We start from the raw sequence: 22,279 nt of genomic DNA on the forward strand, positions 1-22,279 counted from the left end.
TTTAATGTGCAAATATTTATATAATAACTATCATATTCAAGTAAATTTGGGAGTCACGCGATGACATGTGTGGTCCTCCCACGATTTGTAGGGAAAGCATGCAGTTTATTGGTCTACAGATTAAATATCTTATGAACTTCACACGATGGTGAAAGTGCAAAGTGATGAGTTTGATGCTCCTTTCCAATAAATATCTAGGGTCTTTATCTGGTGACATGATTCTCTATGCTTGTCTGCCATTTGACAATTAAAATAATCTCGCTATTTTGTCCATATTAATCTCATCGTATAAATACACTCTAGCCAACAGCGAGATTTCGCAACAATCTTTATAACGCAACAATCTTTGGGTGAGAAAACCATCAGTAGAGTTGAAAGTGTGATGGAAACCCATTTAACTTGTATTTGTTCTTTGGTACATGGAAATATAATCGCTAAAGTTATTTGTATGTGCAGTACATATTTACGCACATACTTTTGCGTACACATATTATGCAGATGTTATCGTGGGCGTAGCGAAATGGTAATGTTTCTAGCTCTAATAATGCTGTAATACCTAACAGTACAAAACAATACACGCAAATCCACAAAATAAAAAAGAAAGGAATGAAGAAATATTAGAACAAGCTGATGGCCTGGAGATAGAAGCTGTTTTTCAGTCTCTCGGTCTCAGCTTTGATGCACCTGTACTGTCACCGCCTTCTATATGGTAGCGGGGTGAACAGGCTGTGGCTTTGGTGGCTGAGGTCCTTGATTATCTTCTTGTTCTTCCTGTGACACAGTGTGCTGTAGATGTCCTGGAGGACAGGCAGTGTGCCCCCGGTGATGTGTTGGGCTGACTGCACCACCCTCTGGAGAGCCCTGTGGCTGCTGACAGTGCATTTGCCATACAGCCCGACAGGATGCTCTCAATGGTATATCAGTAGGAGTGTGTGAGGGTCTTAGGGGCCAAGCCAAATGTCTTCAGCCTCTGGAGGTTGAAGAAGCACTGTTGCGCCTTTTTTACCCAACCGTCTGTGTGGATGGACCATTTCAGGGTGTCAGTGATGTGCATGCCAAGGAACGTGAAGCTTTTCACCCTATCCACTGTGGCCTGTCGATGTGGACGGGGGTGTGCTCTCGCTGCTGTTTCCTGAAAAGAGAGAGGTTATTTTCCTGGCACCACTCCACCAGGGCCCTCACCTCCTCCCTGTAGGCTGTCTAGTCATTGTGCCGTCTGCAAACTTGATGATTGAGTTAACAGGGAGTACAGGAGAGGGCTGAGCACACCCCCTTGTGGGGCACCCGTTTTGAGGATCAGCATAGCGGAGGTGTTGTTGCCTACCTTCACCACCTGGGGTCAGCCCGTCAGGAAGTTCAGGACCCAGTTGCACAGGGCAGGGTTCAGACCCAGGGTCCCAAGCTTAGTGATGAGCTTGGAGGGCACTATGGTGTTGAAGGCTGAGCTGTAGTTGATGAATATCATCCTTACATTGGTATTTCTCTTGTCCAGGTGGGATAGGGCAGTGCTTAGTGTGATTGCATCATCCTTGGATCTGTTGGAGCGATATGCAAATTGTAGTGCGTCTAGAATGTCGGATAAGGTGGAGCTGATATGATCCTTAACCAGTCTCTCAAAGCACTTCATGACGACAGAAGTGAGTGCTATGGGGCAATAGTGATTTAGAATATTTACCTTCACTTTCTTGGGTACAGGAACAATAGTGGACATCTTGAAGTGGGGACAACAGACTGGGAGAGATCGAATATATCCGTAAACAATAACCGCCAGCTGGTCTGCACATGCTCTGAGGACGCAGCTAGGGATGCCGGCTGGACAGGCAGGTTTGCGATGGTTAACATGCTTAAATGACTTACTCATGTCAGCCACGCAGTGGGCCACGTCGGTGGCACTATGTTTTCCTCGAAGCGGGTGAAGAAGGTGTTTAGCATGTCTGGGAGCAAGACGTCAGCATCCGTGGTATTGATGTTAAAAATAGGGACCACAATTGAAACAAGTCCCCAACTATTGATCCCGGTCACCTTTATCATTTGGTGAATAGAAAGAGTTACAAAACTCTTTCCATTCTGTTACAAAACACCAAAAAGTGTAATAACATTCAGAGATTGTTAAGCCAAGCCTTTGATACTGGGTAAGACTACAAGGTAGGGAGAGATGTATGTTATTTTTGTCGAGATTGACATAGTCTATTTATTGTGGTGTTGAAAACACAAACCATGATATTGAAGTGCCCGAAGTCGGTATGCTTTGTTTATTGTTTGTGTGGTGCATTGGCACAGAAACCTATTGGTGGACAATTCGTTGCATATATTTTATATAATTATAAATATGGCATCAAAATGTTGAAAATCTGATTTCCCTCTAGCTGATCATTGTCTGCAGATGGCTCTGATCGTAGTTTCATGAAACAGGCAGGGAGAGTGAGCTCGTCTGTGGTGTTTGGCGAAGCCTCAACCTTTTGGCCTGTAGCCCTGCGTGGCATCAACTGTGCCACAAAAGCATGTTGAAGCGGCAAAGTCGAAATCCACATTTATAAACACAGGGTCGCTACAGTATTTGTGGTTAAAAATATTATTTAGAATTAATTCTATGAGTGGGGATCTTACAGTACAAGGGGAGGGTCATGAACATATTTGTAATGTTGGGGGCAGGGGAGGGTCACATTTTTTAATGACACCTGGCTACATGAGCTCAGATTAAGAATGGCAAAGACAATAAACATAACTATAATATTATTACGTTTTATTTAATCAGGGGAGCCCGATAGAGACCAGGGTCTCATTTTCAATGGTGTCCTGAGACCATAGAGTAAACCAACACTACATTACATTAGAACATCACTAACATCACAGCCATCATAAAGTTATTAAATCAATCACTAAAAACAATTGCACACCTCAGTGCACTCACTTATCATCAGGATTTTAAACTGCCCTAGTGGCACCAGGGAATCCAAACGTAATGCAGATTGGAAGTGAAAACTAAAAGCAGATGTACCTAATTCCGTGCAGAGTTACCAACCATGTGAGTGGGTTTGGTATCTCATTCTTTTATAGGTTAGCAACAAAGTTAGGTAAGTTGGAAGCTTGTGTAGTAGAGCTTTGTAAACAAAAAGGGAGTAATGAATTGATCTACAGGACTTTAATGAGGACCTGCCAACCTTTTGATATAAAGTAATGCACACAGATTTTAAAACAATTCCTTATGTGTCTGTTGTTTTACTCTTTCCCTGTGAATTAGATACATATTCAAATGACCTGTCTGACCTCATAACTGTTTGTTATCTCAGTAACACATCTGTTATGATGATGCAGGCATTAGTAATATGGTGATAAGAGACTGTTGTCATGCAAGGTGTCCTGAAACGGGTCCCCCTTCGTGACAAAGCCAGAACAGAGCTATAGTAGAGAGCTGACTCAGAGCTTTGACAGACCTCAGAGTGACAGCTCAACGCTGCCGCTGAAATCCACTATGTACCCGCACTGCCGCTAGTCCAAACAATCCTGCCTCACTATGGCTCTGAATGATGCCCCAAGCCAGTCTGCCAGGGTTTGTCATAGCTCAGTAAATGCTCTCCTGCCTGGTTTGGTCTCACCCTCGGGGGTCTGAGCTGTTTGTGTGTGTATATGTGTGAGTGTGTGTTTGTGTGTGTATATGTGTGAGTGTGTGTTTGTGTGTGTGTATATGTGTTTGTGTGTGTATATGTGTGAGTGTGTGTTTGTGTGAGTGTATATGTGTGAGTGTGTGTTTGTGTGTGTGTATATGTGTGCGTGTGTGTTTGTGTGTGTGTATATGTGTGAGTGTGTGTTTGTGTGTGTGTGACATATCCGCCTGTCTTCCCTACTTACTCAGGGTTGTGTTTAAACCTCCCCTGTTCTCTAAAAGCCACAAGGTTCTGTTCCGGGGGCATCACTACCACCACCACAACCAGCTAATTCCTGTGTCATCATCCGGAACGACCGTGCATGTAAGGGATGCGGCCTGATGAGCAGCGTCTGTCTTCAGGATACACAGATCACATCACATTCTCTTTGCACCACTGGGCACTGACTGGGATATGGTGCCATGCACCCACTTCCCTGCCCTGCCATGCCCTGGTCTAGTTTGGCCTAACCCTGGATGGAAGATTTGGAGGGATAGAGAGAGGGAAGGAGAGAAAGGGGGAGGGATATAGGGATGCTGGTGGTGTGTTTATCTATCAGCAGGCTCGGGGGCCTGACTGACTCCATGGGTGGGGCTAGGGTTGGAGCATCACTGGGTCGGGGCTCCTGCTTGTTTACTGCATCAGAAGAGGGGTGTGAGTCAAGCTGCCTGACTCGTCTGCTGCTTTCTGATTGGCCTACCTGCCCTTTCATAGCAGAGAACCCATGCTGTGACCCCCAGCCCAACCCTCAACCCTCATCTTTGACTCTCTCCTCTCTAGGGCTGGGGAAGGACCAGTTCAGACAAGGCCATATTGACTGTTTGTGTGTGTGTGTGTGTGTGTGTGTGTGTGTGTGTGTGTGTGTGTGTGTGTGTGTGTGTGTGTGTGTGTGTGTGTGTGTGTGTGTGTGTGTGTTGTGTGTGTATGTCTGTGTGTGTGTGTGTGTGTGTGTGTGTGTGTGTGTCTGTGTGTGTGTGTGTGTGTGTGTGTGTCTGTGTGTCTGTGTGTGTGTGTGTGTGTGTGTGTGTGTGTGTGTGTGTGTGTGTGTGTGTGTGTGTGTGTGTGTGTGTGTGTGTGTGTGTGTGTGTGTGTGTGTGTGTGTGTGTGTGTGTGTGTGTCTGTGTGTGTGTGTGTGTGTGTGTCTGTGTGTGTGTGTGTGTGTGTGTGTGTGTGTGTGTGTGTGTGTGTGTGTGTGTGTGTGTGTGTGTGTGTGTGTGTGTGTGTGTGTGTGTGTGTGTGTGTGTGTGTGTGTGTGTGTGTGTGTGTGTGTGTGTGTGTCTGTCTGTCTGTCTGTGTGTGTGTGTGTGTGTGTGTGTGTGTGTGTGTGTGTGTCTGTCTGTCTGTCTGTCTGTGTGTGTGTGTGTGTGTGTGTGTGTGTGTGTGTGTGTGTGTGTGTGTGTGTGTGTGTGTGTGTGTGTGTGTGTCTGTGTGTGTGTGTGTCTGTGTGGTTATGTCTCTGTTATTGTATGTTTTTTTTGTCGACAGAACAACACAAACAGCTAGACTAGGATCCAGTGAACTATATCATTTCAATTGCTACTTGGTTTTCTGTGTCATTAGACATGCCAAAGACTTTGTGCAGTGGGACATCATGTGAAGAGAATAACTCACGTCTAGAGCAGGGTTCCTCATCTGGTGGGCCGCGAGTCATTTTATTTGGCCCCTTTACGCTCTGAATGGCAAACATACACAATCCATGTCTCAATTGGCTCAAGGCTTAAAAATCCTTCTTTAACCCGTCTCCTCCCCTTCATCTACACTGATTCAAGTGACATCAATAAGGGATTATAGCTTTCACCTGGTCAGTCTATGTCATGGTGTTCATAATGTTTTGTACACTCAGTATATATGTGATCGTATAATGTAATGAAATTATTAGGTTTTAGTCAAATATTGAATCTGTTTGGGATTCTTGCGGTCAATTTGCAGTCTTCAAATTCAAAGCCTTAAGCGAACATGCATATCAATGGCAGCATGATACATTGCTTAACATCAAAACATACTTCAAAGTTTCCCAGAGCTTACTAATTTGCACAGTACTTAGTTAAACCGAAGGTTTGTAGCTACGATAGAGGGTAGGGAATGGGACTCTGTCCAGCCTCTTCCTCTGTGGGCCTACATGTTCAACTTCAGAGGAGTAAAAGTGATTCCTTTTCCCTCCGAGATCCTTAGTGCTCGACTACATACTCTCCCTCCCGTATACAGTAATAAACACCTGCGTATATCTGCTGATGAACCATAGCTTCTTGTGTAAGACATGAGTCACTCTGGGGAGAATGTACCATTTGAAAAGGCCTGCTGTATTATTCACAGCTGAATAATACATAGATAATATAATATAATGCTGCTGTGCACTTCGCCTCCACCCCTCTATGTCCCTATGATCAGGGAGAGAAGCTGTTCTATCAACACACCACTAGGTGACACTGTTGCTCTACCTTACAGCTGATGTTTATATCCTGGTTGTTCTATGAGGGAGGGAGAGAGAGATTCTGGAATATTAGACCTGAGGTCATTTGCCTATGGCCTAAAGAGCAGGAACTTGGACTTCACCAAAGAAATCAGAAATACAGACATTGTCATGCTAAGAAACACGGTATAGAGGAGATGAACCCATCTAGGTTACAGAGAGCTGGTAGTCCCATCCACCAAACGACCAGGTGTGAAACAGGGAAGGGACTCAGGGGGTATGCTAATTTGGTATAGAGCAGACCTAACTCACTCTATTTAATTAAATAAAACAGGAACATTTTACATTTGGCTAGAAATTCAAAAGAAAATGATCTCAACAGAGAAAAATGTCCTCCTGTGTGCAACCTATATCCCCCCACTATAATACCCATACTTTAATGAAGACAGCTTCTCCATCCTGGAGGGGGAAATTAATAATTTCCAGGCCCAGGGACATGTACTAGTCTGTGGCAACCTAAATGCCAGAACTGGACAAGAACCTGACACCCTCAGCACACAGGGAGACAAACACCCACCTGGAGGTGACAGCATTCCCTCCCCCACATGCACCCCTAGACACAACTACGACAACATAACCAACAAAAACGGGTTAGCAGCTCTGTTGCACGCTGGGTATGTACACAGTCAATGGTAGGCTTCGAGGTGACTAGTATGGTAGGTACACCTATAGCTCGTCTCTTGGCAGTAGTACTGTAGACTACTTTATCACTGACCTCAAACCAGAGTCTCTCAGATCATTTACAGATTACAGCAAAATCACAGTCTACTTGAACAGAGGAATACTCAATCACGAGGCATCAAAGCCAATGTAACTTAATAATATTAAGAAATGCTATAGATGGAATGAAAGTAGTGTGAAATCCTAACAAAAAACTATTTGGCAACAATAAATTCAATCCCTTTCAGACAACTTCCTGGACACATTTTTCAGGTGCAAACTTGGCAGTAGAAAACCTAAACAGTATATTTGACCTCTCGGCTACCCTATCAAATCAAACCATTTCAAACAGCAAACCGAAGAAAATGAACAACAATGACGAATGGTTTTACGAAAATGCAAAAACCTAAGAAAGAAATTGAGAAACCTTTTCCATCCAAAAACATAGAGACGCAGAAAACCTGAGCCTACGCCTTCAATATGGTGAATCACTAAAACAATACAGAAATACACTACGGAAAAAGAGGAAACAGCACGTCAGAAATCAGCTCAATGTAATTAAAGAATCATAGCCTCTAACCACTTCTGGGAAAATGTGAAAACACTAAATCAACAACAACACAAAGAGTTATCTATCCAAAACGGAGATGTGTGGATAAACCACTTCTCAAATCTTTTAACAAAGAACAAACAGCAAAAACATACACATGATCAAATACAAATGTTAGTATCAACTATTAAAGACTACCAGAACGCACTGGATTGAACTAAAGGACAAAATATAAACCCTCCTTTGGTGTTGAAGGTTTCCTCGATTCAATGATCAAATATACACACCACAAATTCAAATAGGCTATACTTAAACTCTTTAACATCATCCTTAGCTCTGGCATCTTCCCCAATATTTGGAACCAAGGACTGATCGCCCCAATCCACAAAAGTGGAGACAAATTTGACTCCAATAACTACCGTGGAATATGTGTCAACGGCAACCTTGGGAAAATCCTCTGCATTATCATTAACAGCAGACTCACACATTTCCAGAGTGAAAACAATGTAATCAACAAATGTCAAATTGTTTTTTTTACCAAATTACCATACAACAGACCAGATATTCCCCCTGCACACACTAATTGACAAAAAAATCTAGCCATAACAAAGGCAACGTCTTCTCATGCTTTGTTGATTTCAAAAAAGCTTTTGACTCAATTTGGTATGGTCTGCTATAACAATTGATGGATAGTGGTGTTGAGGGAAAAACATTCGACATTATAAAATCCATGTACACAAACAACAAGTGTGCGGTAAAAATTGTCAAAAAAACAAATTTCTTTCCACAGGGCTGTGGAGAGAGACAGGGATGCAGTTTAAGCCTCACCCTCTTAAACATATATTTCAACGAATTGGCGAGGGCACTAGAACAGTCTATAGCACCTGGCCTCGCCCTACTAGAATCTGGAGTCAAATGTCTACTGTTTGCTGATGATCTGGTACTTCTGTCACCAACCAAGGAGGGCCTACAGCAGCACTTAGATCTTCTGCACAGATTCTGTCAGACCTGGGACCTGACAGTAAATCTCAGTAAGACCAAAATAATTGTGTTCCAAAAAATATCTATTTTCCAGGACCACAAATACAAATTCCATCTAGACACTGTTGCCCTAGAGCACACAAAAAACTATACATACCTCGGCCTAAACATCAGAGCCATAGGTAACACAAAGCTGAGAACGATCTGAGAGACAAGGCAAGAAGGGCCTTCTATGCCATCAAAAGAAACATAAATTCGGCATACCAATTAGGATCTGGATAAAAATACTTGAATCAGTTATAGATCACATTGCCCTTTATGGTTGTGGTGTCTGGGGTCCGCTCACCAACCAAGAATTCACAAAATGGGACAAACGCCAAATTGAGACTCTGTATGCAGAATTCAGCAAAAATATCCTCTGTGTACAACGTAAAACACCAAATAATGCATGCAGAACAGAATTAGGCCAATACCCGCTAATTATAAAAATCCAGTAAAGAGCCGTTAAAATCTACAACCACCTAAAAGGAAGCGATTCCCAAACCTTCCATAACAAAGCCATCACCTACAGAGACATTAAGCTGGAGAAGAGTCCCCTAAGCAAGCTGGTCATGGGGTTCACAAACACAAACAGACCCCACAGAGCCCCAGGACAGCAACACAATTAGACCCAACCAAATCATGAGAAGACAAAAAGATAATTACCTGACATATTGGAAAGAATTAAGAAAAAAAATGAGCAAACTAGAATGCTATTTAGCCCCAAACAGAGAGTACACAGTGGCAGAATACCTGACCACTGTGACTGACCCAAACTTAAGGAAAGCTTTGGCTATGTACAGACTCAGTGAGTATAACCTTGCTATTGAGAAAGGCTGCCATAGGCAGACCTGGCTCTCAAGAGAAGACCGGCTTTGTGCACACTGCCCACAAAATGAGGTGGAAACTGAGTGGCCCTTCCTAAACTCCTGCCAAATATATGACCATATTAGAGACACATATTTCCCTCAGATTACACAGACCCACAAAGAATTCGAAAACATTTCCAATTTTGATAAACTCCCATATCCGTTGTGTGAAATACCACAGTGTGTCATCACAGCAGCAGAATTTGTGACCTGTTGTCACAAGAAAAGGTCAATTGTAAATACAATGGCTGAGGCTGCTTTGTTGCTCTGTGGATGTGTCCCAATTGGCCATTGGACCTGGTCAAAAGTAGTGCACTATATAGGGAAAAGGGTGCAATTTGGAACGCAGGCTGCATGTGGCCTCATGTAGCCTCATGTAGCCCATCAGCTAGAAGGCATCTCACCCTTCTCGGCCCTCATTGTCCCAACAACTCCCCAAAGTTAATTACTTCACACATTACTGCAAATGGCTGGGATTGAAATGATGGCCCACACCTGATGAATACAGTAGTTCACAGCAATGCTGTTAGTTGTCCATTTCCTGTACTGATATATCCTGTCATGTACTGTCCTGTACTGATATATCCTGTCATGTGCTGTCTGTCCTGTCATGTTCTGTCCTGTACTGATATATCCTGTCATGTTCTGTCCTGTACTGATATATCCTGTCATGTACTGTCCTGTACTGATATATCCTGTCATGTACTGTCCTGTACTGATATATCCTGTCATGTACTGTCCTGTACTGATATATCCTGTCATGTACTGTCCTGTACTGATATATCCTGTCATGTTCTGTCCTGTACTGATATATCCTGTCATGTACTGTCCTGTACTGATATATCCTGTCATGTTCTGTCCTGTACTGATATATCCTGTCATGTACTGTCCTGTACTGATATATCCTGTCATGTACTGTCCTGTGGTGGATGGGATGCTCAAGTGACTCCTAAACTGATTGCCAGAGGAGCAATGAAGGATAAAACGATAGTGGAGCGTATGCTCTGGTGATCATGGCCAGCGTGTGTGTGTTAGGGCCTTGCCTAGCTAGCTGGTCTGTATTCACAGAGCATCTGTCCCTCACTGTGCATCTGCAAGCTGCTGACACACTACTCTCTACCTGGTCCCATCACCAATAATCAGCCATGTGAACATCACTCACCATCACCGCCCTGCCCCTGCCAACATACACACACATATAAACCCGCACACACACATACATACAGCCTGGAGTCTGGCTATTAACAACTCTCTCAAAGATTTTCAAAAGCCCCTAAAATATTATTATCATCAGACAAACCCTGACATTTTTCCCAAACATTCTCATACACTGTCTCAAGCACTGTCTTAAATATTTAGTCTTGCCCATTAACCCTCTGAATGGCACACATACACAATCCATGTCTTATTGTCTCAAGGCTTAAAAATCCTTCTTTATCTTGTCTCCTCCCCTTCATCTACACTGATTGAAGTCTATTTAACAAATGACATCAATAAGGGATCATAGCTTCCACCTGGATTCACCTGGTCAGTCTATGTCATGTAAAGAGAATATGTTCCTAATGTGTTGTACACTCAGTGTATATACAGTTGAATTTGGAAGTTTAAATACACTTAGGATGGAGTCATTAAGACTCGTTTTTCAACCACTTCACAAATGTCTTGTTAACAAACTACAGTTTTGGCAAGTCGGTTAGGACATCTACTTTGTGCATGACACAAGTAATTTTCCAACAATTGTTTACAGAGAGATTATTTCACTTAAAATTCACTGTATCAAAATTCCAGTGGGTCAGAAGCTTACATACACTAAGTTGACTGTGCCTTTAAACAGCTTGGAAAATTCCAGAAAATGATGTCATGGTTTTAGAGGCCTCTGATAGGCTAATTGACACAAGTTTAGTCAATTGGAGGTGTACCTGTGGATGTATTTCAAGGCCTACCTTCAAACTCAGTGCCTCTTTGCTTGACATCATGGGAAAATCAAAAGAAATCAGACCTCAGAATTTGTTTTAGACCTCCGCAAGTCTGGTTCATCCTTGGGAGCAATTTCCAAACGTCTGAAGGTACCACGTTCATCTGTACAAACAATAGTACGCAAGTATAAACACCATGGGACCACGCAGCCGTCATACCGCTCAGGAAGGAGACGCGGTCTGTCTCCTAGATATGAATGTACTTTGGTGCGAAAAGTGCAAATCAATCCCAGAACAACAGCAAAGGACCTTGTGAAGATGCTGGAGAAAACCGGTACAAAAGTATCTAAATCCACAGTAAAAACGAGTCCTATATCGACATAACCTGAAAGGCCGCTAAGCAAGGAAGAAGCCACTGTTCCAAAACCGCCATTAACTTCTTCGAGATAGAGGGCGCTCTTTTAATTTTTGGATAAAAAACGTTCCCGTTTTAAACAAGATATTTTGTCACGAAAAGATGCTCGACTATGCATGTCATTGGCAGCTTTGGAAAGAAAAAACTCTGACGTTTCCAAAACTGCAAAGATATTATCTGTGAGTGCCCCAGAACTAATGCTACAGGCAAAACCAAGATGAAATTTCATACAGGAAATGGTCCAGATTTTGAATGCCCTGTGTTCCAATGTCTCCTTATATGGCTGTGAATGCGCCAGGAATGAGCCTGCACTTTCTGTCGTTTCCCCAAGGTGTCTGCAGCATTGTGACGTATTTGTAGGCATATCATTGGAAGATTGACCATAAGAGACTACATTTACCAGGTGTCCGCCCGGTGTCCTCTGTCGAAATTATTGCGTAATCTCCAGCTCCATGTGCGTTCCATTTTCTTCAGAGGAGAAACCAAACTGCCACGAATGATTTATCATCTATAGATATGTGAAAAACACCTTGAGGATTGATTCTAAACAACGTTTGCCATGTTTCTGTCGATATTATGGAGTTAATTTGGAAAAAGTTTGCGTTGTAATGACTTAATTTTCGGGTTTTTTCTTACCCAAACGTGATGAACAAAACGGAGCGATTTGTCCTACACAAATAATATTTTTGGAAAAACTGAACATTTGCTATCTAACTGAGTCTCCTCATTGAAAACATCTGAAGTTCTTCAGGTAAATTATTTTATTTGAATGCTTTTCTTGTTTTTGTGAAAATGTTCAATGCTGAATGCTAGACTTAATGCTATGCTAGCTATCAATACTCTTACACAAATGCTTGTTTAGCTATGGTTCAAAAGCATATTTTGAAAATCTGAGATGACAGTGTTGTTAACAAAAGGCTAAGCTTGAGAGCAAATATATTTATTTCATTTCATTTGCGATTTTCATTAATAGTTAACGTTGCGTTATGGTAATGAGCTTGAGGTTATAAATAGGATCCCGGATACGGGATTGCTCGTCGCAACAGGTTAAAAAGCCAGACTACGGTTCGCAACTGCACATGTGGACAAAGATCATACTTTTTGGAGAAATGTTTTCTGGTCTGATGAAACAAAAAAATAACTGTTTGGCCATAATGACCATTGTTATGTTTGGAGGAAAAAGGGGAAGGCTTGCAAGCCGAGGTATACTATCCCAACCGTGAAGCACGGGGGTGGCAGCATCATGTTGTGGGGGTGCTTTGCTGCAGGAGGGACTGGTCCACTTCACAAAATAGATGGCATCATGAAGTAGGACAATTATGTGGATATATTGAAGCAACATCTCAAGACATCAGCCAGGAAGGTAAAGCTTGGTCGCAAATGGTTCTTCCAAATGGACAATGACCCAAAGCATACTTCCAAAGTTGTGGTAAAATGGCTCAAGGACAACAAAGTCAAGGTATTGGAGTGGCCATCACAAAGCCCGGACCTCAATCCTATAGAAGATTTGTGGGCAGAACTGAAAAAGCGTATGCGAGCAAGGAGGCCTAGAAACCTGACTCAGTTACACCAGTTACTAGGAGGAATGGGCCAAAATTCACCCAACTTATTGTGGGAAGCTTGTGGAAGGCTACCCGAAACATTTGACCCAAGTTAAACAATTTAAAGGCAATGCTACCAAATACTAATTGAGTGTATGTAAACTTCTGACCCACTGGGAATGTGATGAAATAAATAAAAGCAAACATCTGCTATCTGAGCAGCTAACCGATCGCTGCAGCTGTACATGGTCTATTGGTAAATAGCCCACCCATTTTCACCTACCTCATCCCCATACTGTTTTTATTTATTTACTTTTCTGCTCTTTTGCACACCAATATCTCTACCTGTACATGACCATCTGATCATTTATCACTCCAGTATTAATCTGCAAAATTGTAATTATTCGCCTACCTCCTCATGCCTTTTGCACACAATGTATATAGACTCCCCCTTTTTTTCTACTGTGTTATTGACTTGTTAATTGTTTACTCCATGTGTAACTCTGTGTTGTCTGTTCACACTGCTATGCTTTATCTTGGCCAGGTCGCAGTTGCAAATGAGAACTTGTTCTCAACTAGCCTACCTGGTTAAATAAAGATGTTCTCAACTAGCCTACCTGGTTAAATAAAGGTGAAATAAAATAAAAAATAAAAAAGAAATCATTCTCTCTACTATTATTCAGCCATTTCACATTCTTAAAATAAAGTGGTGATCCTAATTGACCTAATACAGGGGATTTTTACTAGAATTAAATGTCAGGAATTGTAAAACTGAGTTTAAATATATTTGGCTAAGGTGTATGTAAACTTCCGACTTCAACTGTATCAACAAATTTGCAAGGGCACTAGAACAATCCACAACACCCAGCCTCACCCTACAAGATTCTGAAGTCAAATGTCTACAATTTGCTGATGATTTGGTGCTTTTGACCCCAACTAAGGAGGGCCTACAGCAGCACCTAGATCTTCTGCACAGGTTCTGTCAGACCTGGGCCATGACAGTGAATCTCAGTAAGGCATGGTGTTCCAAATTTTTTCCAGTTGCCAGGACCACAAATAGAAATGCCATGCCCTAGAGCAAACCAAAAACTATACCTACCTCAACCTAAACATCAGCACCACAGGTAACTTCCAAAAAGCTGTGAATGATCTGAGAGACAAGGCAAGAAAGGCCTTCTACGCCATCAAAGGGAACATGAAATTCATATTTAAAAATTATTGAATCAGTTATAGAACCCATTGCCCTTTATGGTGCTTTATTGTATAACTATAGGACTCCTGATATCTCCAGAAGTATACTTTTTTGTCTTTATCTGTTGTGGTCCAGTCCTGTCTTTTTCCTAGCTAGGGCCATCTACTTTAAGTGCTGCCCGTCTTCCCAGTAGACTAATTGGTGTGTGAACTGCTGACTGTTCATAACTTGCAGATAGTTGTTGACACATCAACCAGGATCAAGGGGCAGGGCAATTTGTGACTTGTTTTAGTAATCAGTGGCTGCATTGGAGGGGGCGTGGTTTCACCTCTCCTAGGCAATCAGCAATTAGTACAGTGAGGCGTGCTCTCCACCTCTGCTAGGCAACTAGCAATCAGTGTTAGTTCTTCAGTCTCCCTGGTTTCTCAGCGGCAGCTGTAAGTGGTGGTCGTTCAGTTCTGCCGGAACTCTAAGACCATTGCCGAAACTAAGACGGTTCTGCCGAGTTGTTTGAGGAAGGAACGAGAGGAAGGCTCACACCATTCTGTCACTTGAGTATCTCACCTAGTTATTTACAGATTATCTCATTTAGCGTTTTTGTATCTTTGTCAACTACTGTGTGTGTGTTCTATACCTGTTAGTTCCTCTCCCTGTAGGCTTTACAGACGCTCCCCACCCCTTGTCTGCAACCCTTCTGATTTAGTGAACCCTGCACGCACAACCCAGGTGGAATTCCGGGTATCTGGCAGCATTTGGAACTGCTGATCTGCGGTCAGAACGCAGAGTTCATCTCAGCCTATACTGCCCTTCAGTCCATTGGCTTTTTGGTCCCAATGGAGACATGGATCACCCCTCTAATTCTCAAAATCCAGAAAAGAGCCTTTCAATTCTACAACCACCTAAAAGGAAGAAATTCCCAAACCTTCCCTAACAAAGCCATCACCTACAGAGAGATACGTCTGCTCAGCAAGCTGTTCATGGGGCTCTGTTCACAAACCGACCCCACATAGCTCCAGGACAGCAACACAATTAGACCCAACCAAAACATGAGAAAACAAAATTATAATTACTTGACACATTGGAAAGAACTGAGCAAACTGGAACGCTATTTGGCCCGAAACAGAGAGTACACAGTGGCAGAATACCTGACCACTGTGACTGACCCAAACTTAAGTAAAGCTTTGACTATGTACAGACTCAGTGAGCATAGCCTTGCTATTGAGAAAGGCCACCATAGGCAGACCTGGCTCTCAAGAGAAGACAGGCTATGTGCTCACTACCCACAAAATGGAAACTGAGCTGCACTTCCTAACCTCCTGCCAAATGTATGACCATATTAGAGACATATTTCCCTCAGATTACACAAACCCACAAAGAATTCTGAAATAAATCAAATGTTGAACTCATGTCTATTTGGTGAAATATGACAGTGTGCCATCACAGCAGCAAGATGTGTGACCTGTTGCCTCAAGAAAAGGGAAACCAGTGAAGAACAAACACCATTGTAAATACAACCCATATTTGTTAATGTATTTTCCCCCTTTGTTCTCCCACTATTTGCACATCATTTAAACACTGTACATAACCATAATATAACATTGGAGATGTCTCTATTCTTCTGAAATGTTTACTGTTCATTTCTGATGGTTTATTTCACTTGCTTTGGCAATGTAAACACATATTTTCCATGCCAATAAAATCCTCTAGAGTTCAATTAAAATTGAATTAAGAGAGGTAATGTGTGTAGGATTTCTGGTGAGTTACTATAGATGCTCTTTCTCCCATACACTGGTGTTTATTAATAGAGCTCTCCACTCCACTGCACTGTGCTGGGCCTGCTCTGCTCTGCTGCCTGACTGGGAGGATGGGTGGCCAGGGCCTGTGCTGGGCTGTGTGCTCTTAGGCTGGGCACCGTGGTGCTGGAGGGCTGGGTGATAGGTGACCTCTGTTTACCAGACAGCTCCAGTCAGGAACACAATAACAACATAGTAACCAGGCCAGGTCTCTAAGAGAGCCTGTGTGGGTACATTAATAAGGCTAGGAGAGGTCTGAGCATTAAAGACCCAGACATGACTGTCTACTCTGTTTGTGTGTCTGGGGCTCTTAGGGCTAGACCCTTGAGAAGAGCTTGCACCTGTAACGAATAAGACTTTGAAAAGGCTTGGTGCTCTCAACAAGTGCTGTGCTCTAAATGTGATAGGTCAGATACTCACACATGGGCTTGAGCTGGCCAATCAGCTCCTCCTTGGTCCACTTGGCCCATTCCTTCTTGTCTGTGTTGATGGAGCACAGGATTGGCCCGCATGGTTTCCCACAGTCCTCTATGGCCGGCACATTCAAGTAGTGGACGAGTACGATGTCAGGGTTCTGGAGAAGGAGGGAGAGAAGGAGGGGAACCTTAGGTTAGTCAGCAGACTCAGATGATGTGGGTCTGGTAACAGTGAGAGAGAATGGGAATCACACATAGGCCCAGAGAGAGAGAGAGACCCTGCTGGAAGTGTAACACCTTCCAGCATTACAGCTGTTGTGTTAGCACACAGACATGCTGCTGGAATAGGCTGCTGTTGGAGAGACATGGTAACTCTCACACAAATAATTGAGTGAGAAAAGCTCACAGAGAGAGTGACAGAGAAAGAGAAGCAAAACATGAATGTGTCTCTGAAGAAATATGTGGAGGGGATGTTAAAACCTCTTTGGAAGATTGTGTGTCTGCGTGTGTGGTAATGGCCCTGCTATGTGCATGTAACACACTTATAGCATTTTGTGTAGTCCTCCCACATGCCGAGCCAATGCCCTCTATTAACTTGCCTGTGTACCCAGTCAGATCCACCAATTTACCCACCACAACTGTTACCTACAGTATGTAAATTCCCTAAATTGACAGCTTGTGAAAAATTGGTGCCATTTAAAAGACCGGTTGAGCCGGTGTGAATAACATCAATTCTGTTCTGTAATCATGAATAGCTTTGATTACTGTGCAGAGTAAACAGTGGCAGGAGAAACACTCCCACTCCGCTCCTTAAGACATTTATTAGTAACACAATAATGCCAATAACAACACACACATGCACCACACTCACTCTCATTAGGTGTACACACACACACACACACACACACACACACACACACACACACACACACACACACACACACACACACACACACACACACACACACACACACACACACACACACACACACACACACACACACACACACACACACACACACACACACAGACCTGTTAAAGTAACAAAATAAATGTAATGACAGCATGTGTTTGCGTGTAGTTTGAAGCTACTTCAGTGCTAAGTGGATTCTAAGTCAACATGCAACTAGGTCTGTGCTCCCTACTGGTCCAAACCATTCATCTGTACCATTCAGTCCTCCACTCCCCTCTCCAACCCCCTTATCCTCTCGCTCTACCTTGATCAAGGATGGAGGGAGGGATGAGAGATTCACCAGGGATAATAAAGATGGAGGGGAGGGAGAGAGATACACCAGGGATAATAAAGATGTGGGGAGGAGAGAGATACACCAGGGATAATAAAGATGGAGGGAGGAGAGAGATACACCAGGGATAATAAAGATGGAGGGAGGAGAGAGATACACCAGGGATAATAAAGATGTGGGGAGGAGAGAGATACACCAGGGATAATAAAGATGGAGGGAGGAGAGAGATACACCAGGGATAATAAAGATGGAGGGAGAGAGATACACCAGGGATAATAAAGATGTGGGAAGGAGAGAGATACACCAGGGATAATAAAGATGGAGGGAGGAGAGAGATACACCAGGGATAATAAAGATGGAGGGAGGAGAGAGATACACCAGGGATAATAAAGATGGAGGGAGGAGAGAGAAACACCAGGGATAATAAAGATGGAGGGAGGAGAGAGATACAGCAGGGATAATAAAGATGGAGGGAGGAGAGAGATACACCAGGGATAATAAAGATGGAGGGAGGAGAGAGATACACCAGGGATAATAAAGATGGAGGGAGAAGAGAGACACACCAGGGATAATAAAGATGTGGGGAGGAGAGAGATACACCAGGGATAATAAAGATGGAGGGAGGAGAGAGATAACCCAGGGATAATAAAGATGGAGGGAGGAGAGAGATACACCAGGGATAATAAAGATGGAGGGAGGAGAGAGACACACCAGGGATAATAAAGATGGAGGGAGGAGAGAGATAACCCAGGGATAATAAAGATGGAGGGAGGAGAGAGATACACCAGGGATAATAAAGATGGAGGGAGGAGAGAGACACACCAGGGATAATAAAGATGGAGGGAGGAGAGAGATACACCAGGGATAATAAAGATGGAGGGAGAAGAGAGACACACCAGGGATAATAAAGATGGAGGGAGGAGAGAGATAACCCAGGGATAATAAAGATGGAGGGAGGAGAGAGATACACCAGGGATAATAAAGATGGAGGGAGGAGAGAGATACACCAGGGATAATAAAGATGGAGGGAGAAGAGAGACACACCAGGGATAATAAAGATGGAGGGAGGAGAGAGATAACCCAGGGATAATAAAGATGGAGGGAGGAGAGAGATACACCAGGGATAATAAAGATGGAGGGAGGAGAGAGATAACCCAGGGATAATAAAGATGGAGGGAGGAGAGATACACCAGGGATAATAAAGATGGAGGGAGGAGAGAGATACACCAGGGATAATAAAGATGGAGGGAGAAGAGAGACACACCAGGGATAATAAAGATGGAGGGAGGAGAGAGATAACCAGGGATAATAAAGATGGAGGGAGGAGAGAGACACACCAGGGATAATAAAGATGGAGGGAGGAGAGAGATACACCAGGGATAATAAAGATGGAGGGAGAAGAGAGACACACCAGGGATAATAAAGATGGAGGGAGGAGAGAGATAACCCAGGGATAATAAAGATGGAGGGAGGAGAGAGATACACCAGGGATAATAAAGATGGAGGGAGGAGAGAGATACACCAGGGATAATAAAGATGGAGGGAGGAGAGAGATACACCAGGGATAATAAAGATGGAGGGAGAAGAGAGACACACCAGGGATAATAAAGATGGAGGGAGGAGAGAGATACACCAGGGATAATAAAGATGGAGGGAGGAGAGAGAAACACCAGGGATAATAAAGATGGAGGGAAGAGAGAGATACACCAGGGATAATAAAGATGGAGGGAGGAGAGAGATACACCAGGGATAATAAAGATGGAGGGAGGAGAGAGATACACCAGGGATAATAAAGATGGAGGGAGGAGAGAGATACACCAGGGATAATAAAGATGGGATAATAAAGATGGAGGGAGGAGAGAGATACACCAGGGATAATAAAGATGGAGGGAGGAGAGAGATACACCAGGGATAATAAAGATGGAGGGAGGAGAGAGATACACCAGGGATAATAAAGATGGAGGGAGGAGAGAGATACACCAGGGATAATAAAGATGGAGGGAGGAGAGAGATACACCAGGGATAATAAAGATGGAGGGAGGAGAGAGATACACCAGGGATAAGAAAGATGGAGGGAGGAGAGAGATACACCAGGGATAATAAAGATGGAGGGAGGAGAGAGATACACCAGGGATAATAAAGATGTGGGGAGGAGAGAGATACACCAGGGATAATAAAGATGGAGGGAGGAGAGAGATACACCAGGGATAATAAAGATGGAGGGAGGAGAGAGATACACCAGGGATAATAAAGATGGAGGGAGGAGAGAGACACACCAGGGATAATAAAGATGGAGGGGAGGGAGAGATACACCAGGGATAATAAAGATGGAGGGAGGAGAGAGACACACCAGGGATAATAAAGATGGAGGGGAGGGAGAGATACACCAGGGATAATAAAGATGGAGGGAGGAGAGAGATACACCAGGGATAATAAAGATGGAGGGAGGAGAGAGACACACCAGGGATAATAAAGATGGAGGGAGGAGAGAGACACACCAGGGATAATAAAGATGGAGGGAGAAGAGAGACACACCAGGGATAATAAAGATGGAGGGAGGAGAGAGATACACCAGGGATAATAAAGATGGAGGGAGAAGAGAGACACACCAGGGATAATAAAGATGTGGGGAGGAGAGAGATACACCAGGGATAATAAAGATGGAGGGAGAAGAGAGACACACCAGGGATAATAAAGATGGAGGGAGGAGAGAGATACACCAGGGATAATAAAGATGGAGGGAGAAGAGAGACACACCAGGGATAATAAAGATGGAGGGAGGAGAGAGATACACCAGGGATAATAAAGATGGAGGGAGGAGAGAGATACACCAGGGATAATAAAGATGGAGGGAGGAGAGAGATACACCAGGGATAATAAAGATGGAGGGAGAAGAGAGACACACCAGGGATAATAAAGATGGAGGGAGGAGAGAGATAACCCAGGGATAATAAAGATGGAGGGAGGAGAGAGATACACCAGGGATAATAAAGATGGAGGGAGGAGAGAGATACACCAGGGATAATAAAGATGGAGGGAGGAGAGAGATACACCAGGGATAATAAAGATGGAGGGAGAAGAGAGACACACCAGGGATAATAAAGATGGAGGGAGGAGAGAGATACACCAGGGAGAATAAAGATGGAGGGGAGGGAGAGAGATACACCAGGGATAATAAAGATGGAGGGAGAAGAGAGACACACCAGGGATAATAAAGATGGAGGGAGGAGAGAGATAACCCAGGGATAATAAAGATGGAGGGAGGAGAGAGATACACCAGGGATAATAAAGATGGAGGGGAGGGAGAGAGACACACCAGGGATAATAAAGATGGAGGGAGGAGAGAGATAACCCAGGGATAATAAAGATGGAGGGAGGAGAGAGATAACCCAGGGATAATAAAGATGGAGGGAGGAGAGAGATACACCAGGGATAATAAAGATAGAGGGAGGAGAGAGATACACCAGGGATAATAAAGATGGAGGGAGGAGAGAGATACACCAGGGAGAATAAAGATGGAGGGGAGGGAGAGAGATACACCAGGGATAATAAAGATGGAGGGAGAAGAGAGACACACCAGGGATAATAAAGATGGAGGGAGGAGAGAGATAACCCAGGGATAATAAAGATGGAGGGAGGAGAGAGATACACCAGGGATAATAAAGATGGAGGGAGGGAGAGAGACACACCAGGGATAATAAAGATGGAGGGAGGAGAGAGATACACCAGGGATAATAAAGATGGAGGGAGGAGAGAGATACACCAGGGATAATAAAGATGGAGGGAGGAGAGAGATACACCAGGGATAATAAAGATGGAGGGAGAAGAGAGACACACCAGGGATAATAAAGATGGAGGGAGGAGAGAGAAACACCAGGGATAATAAAGATAGAGGGAGGAGAGAGATACACCAGGGATAATAAAGATGGAGGGAGAAGAGAGACACACCAGGGATAATAAAGATGTGGGGAGGAGAGAGATACACCAGGGATAATAAAGATGGAGGGAGAGGAGAGAAACCCAAGGGATAATAATGGTACAGCATAATAGTCCATTCTGACCTGCACAGGTTCTCTCAAAATACTGCTAAAAGTGTCTATTATACATAAGCCATGTTCAGTGATTTGTGCATAGGGCCAACCAGTGTTGGAATCATCTCATATTCAAAATAATACAATTATATTATCTTAAAAAAGCCTAATGGTTGTTATTACAGAGTCATTTTCTTGATTTAGTTGACTTATTAATTTCAGCTCCTAGTGGGAAAAAAGGGCTATTCTTTGATAGGTCTTTTGTAGTGGTACTGGTATCTGGATATTTAGTCCGTGTCACACCAGTCTGATCTATGGCCCTCACCACACCACCACAGCTGGACAAGGAGATGTGTTATCTCCTCAGTGATAAACGTTGTCCCTGTTCCCTGCCATTGGAGTCAACACCCTGAGACGGCTGGCCCCGCTTTCATGGTGACAGGGCGGGCGGGCGTGTGATGCCCCCAGATGGCATCACCAGCTGTGGTAATCGCCAGGCCATGGCCTCAATCCTTAAC

The 22,279-nt window shown here is 43.5% G+C and overlaps 1 protein-coding gene across 1 annotated transcript in view; it reads right to left on the bottom strand.

Annotated features, from left to right (window-relative positions):
- LOC118360558 (calmodulin-binding transcription activator 1-like) overlaps positions 1–22,279 on the bottom strand; it is a 674,662-nt gene that overhangs the window by 82,834 nt on the left and 569,549 nt on the right. Inside the window, 1 exon segment of the mRNA XM_052485146.1 lies at positions 16,491–16,644. Coding sequence (XP_052341106.1) covers positions 16,491–16,644 — 154 coding nt within the window.

This window comes from Oncorhynchus keta, chromosome 28 (genome assembly GCF_023373465.1).
Source record: "Oncorhynchus keta strain PuntledgeMale-10-30-2019 chromosome 28, Oket_V2, whole genome shotgun sequence".
NCBI classification, from domain to species: domain Eukaryota; kingdom Metazoa; phylum Chordata; class Actinopteri; order Salmoniformes; family Salmonidae; genus Oncorhynchus; species Oncorhynchus keta.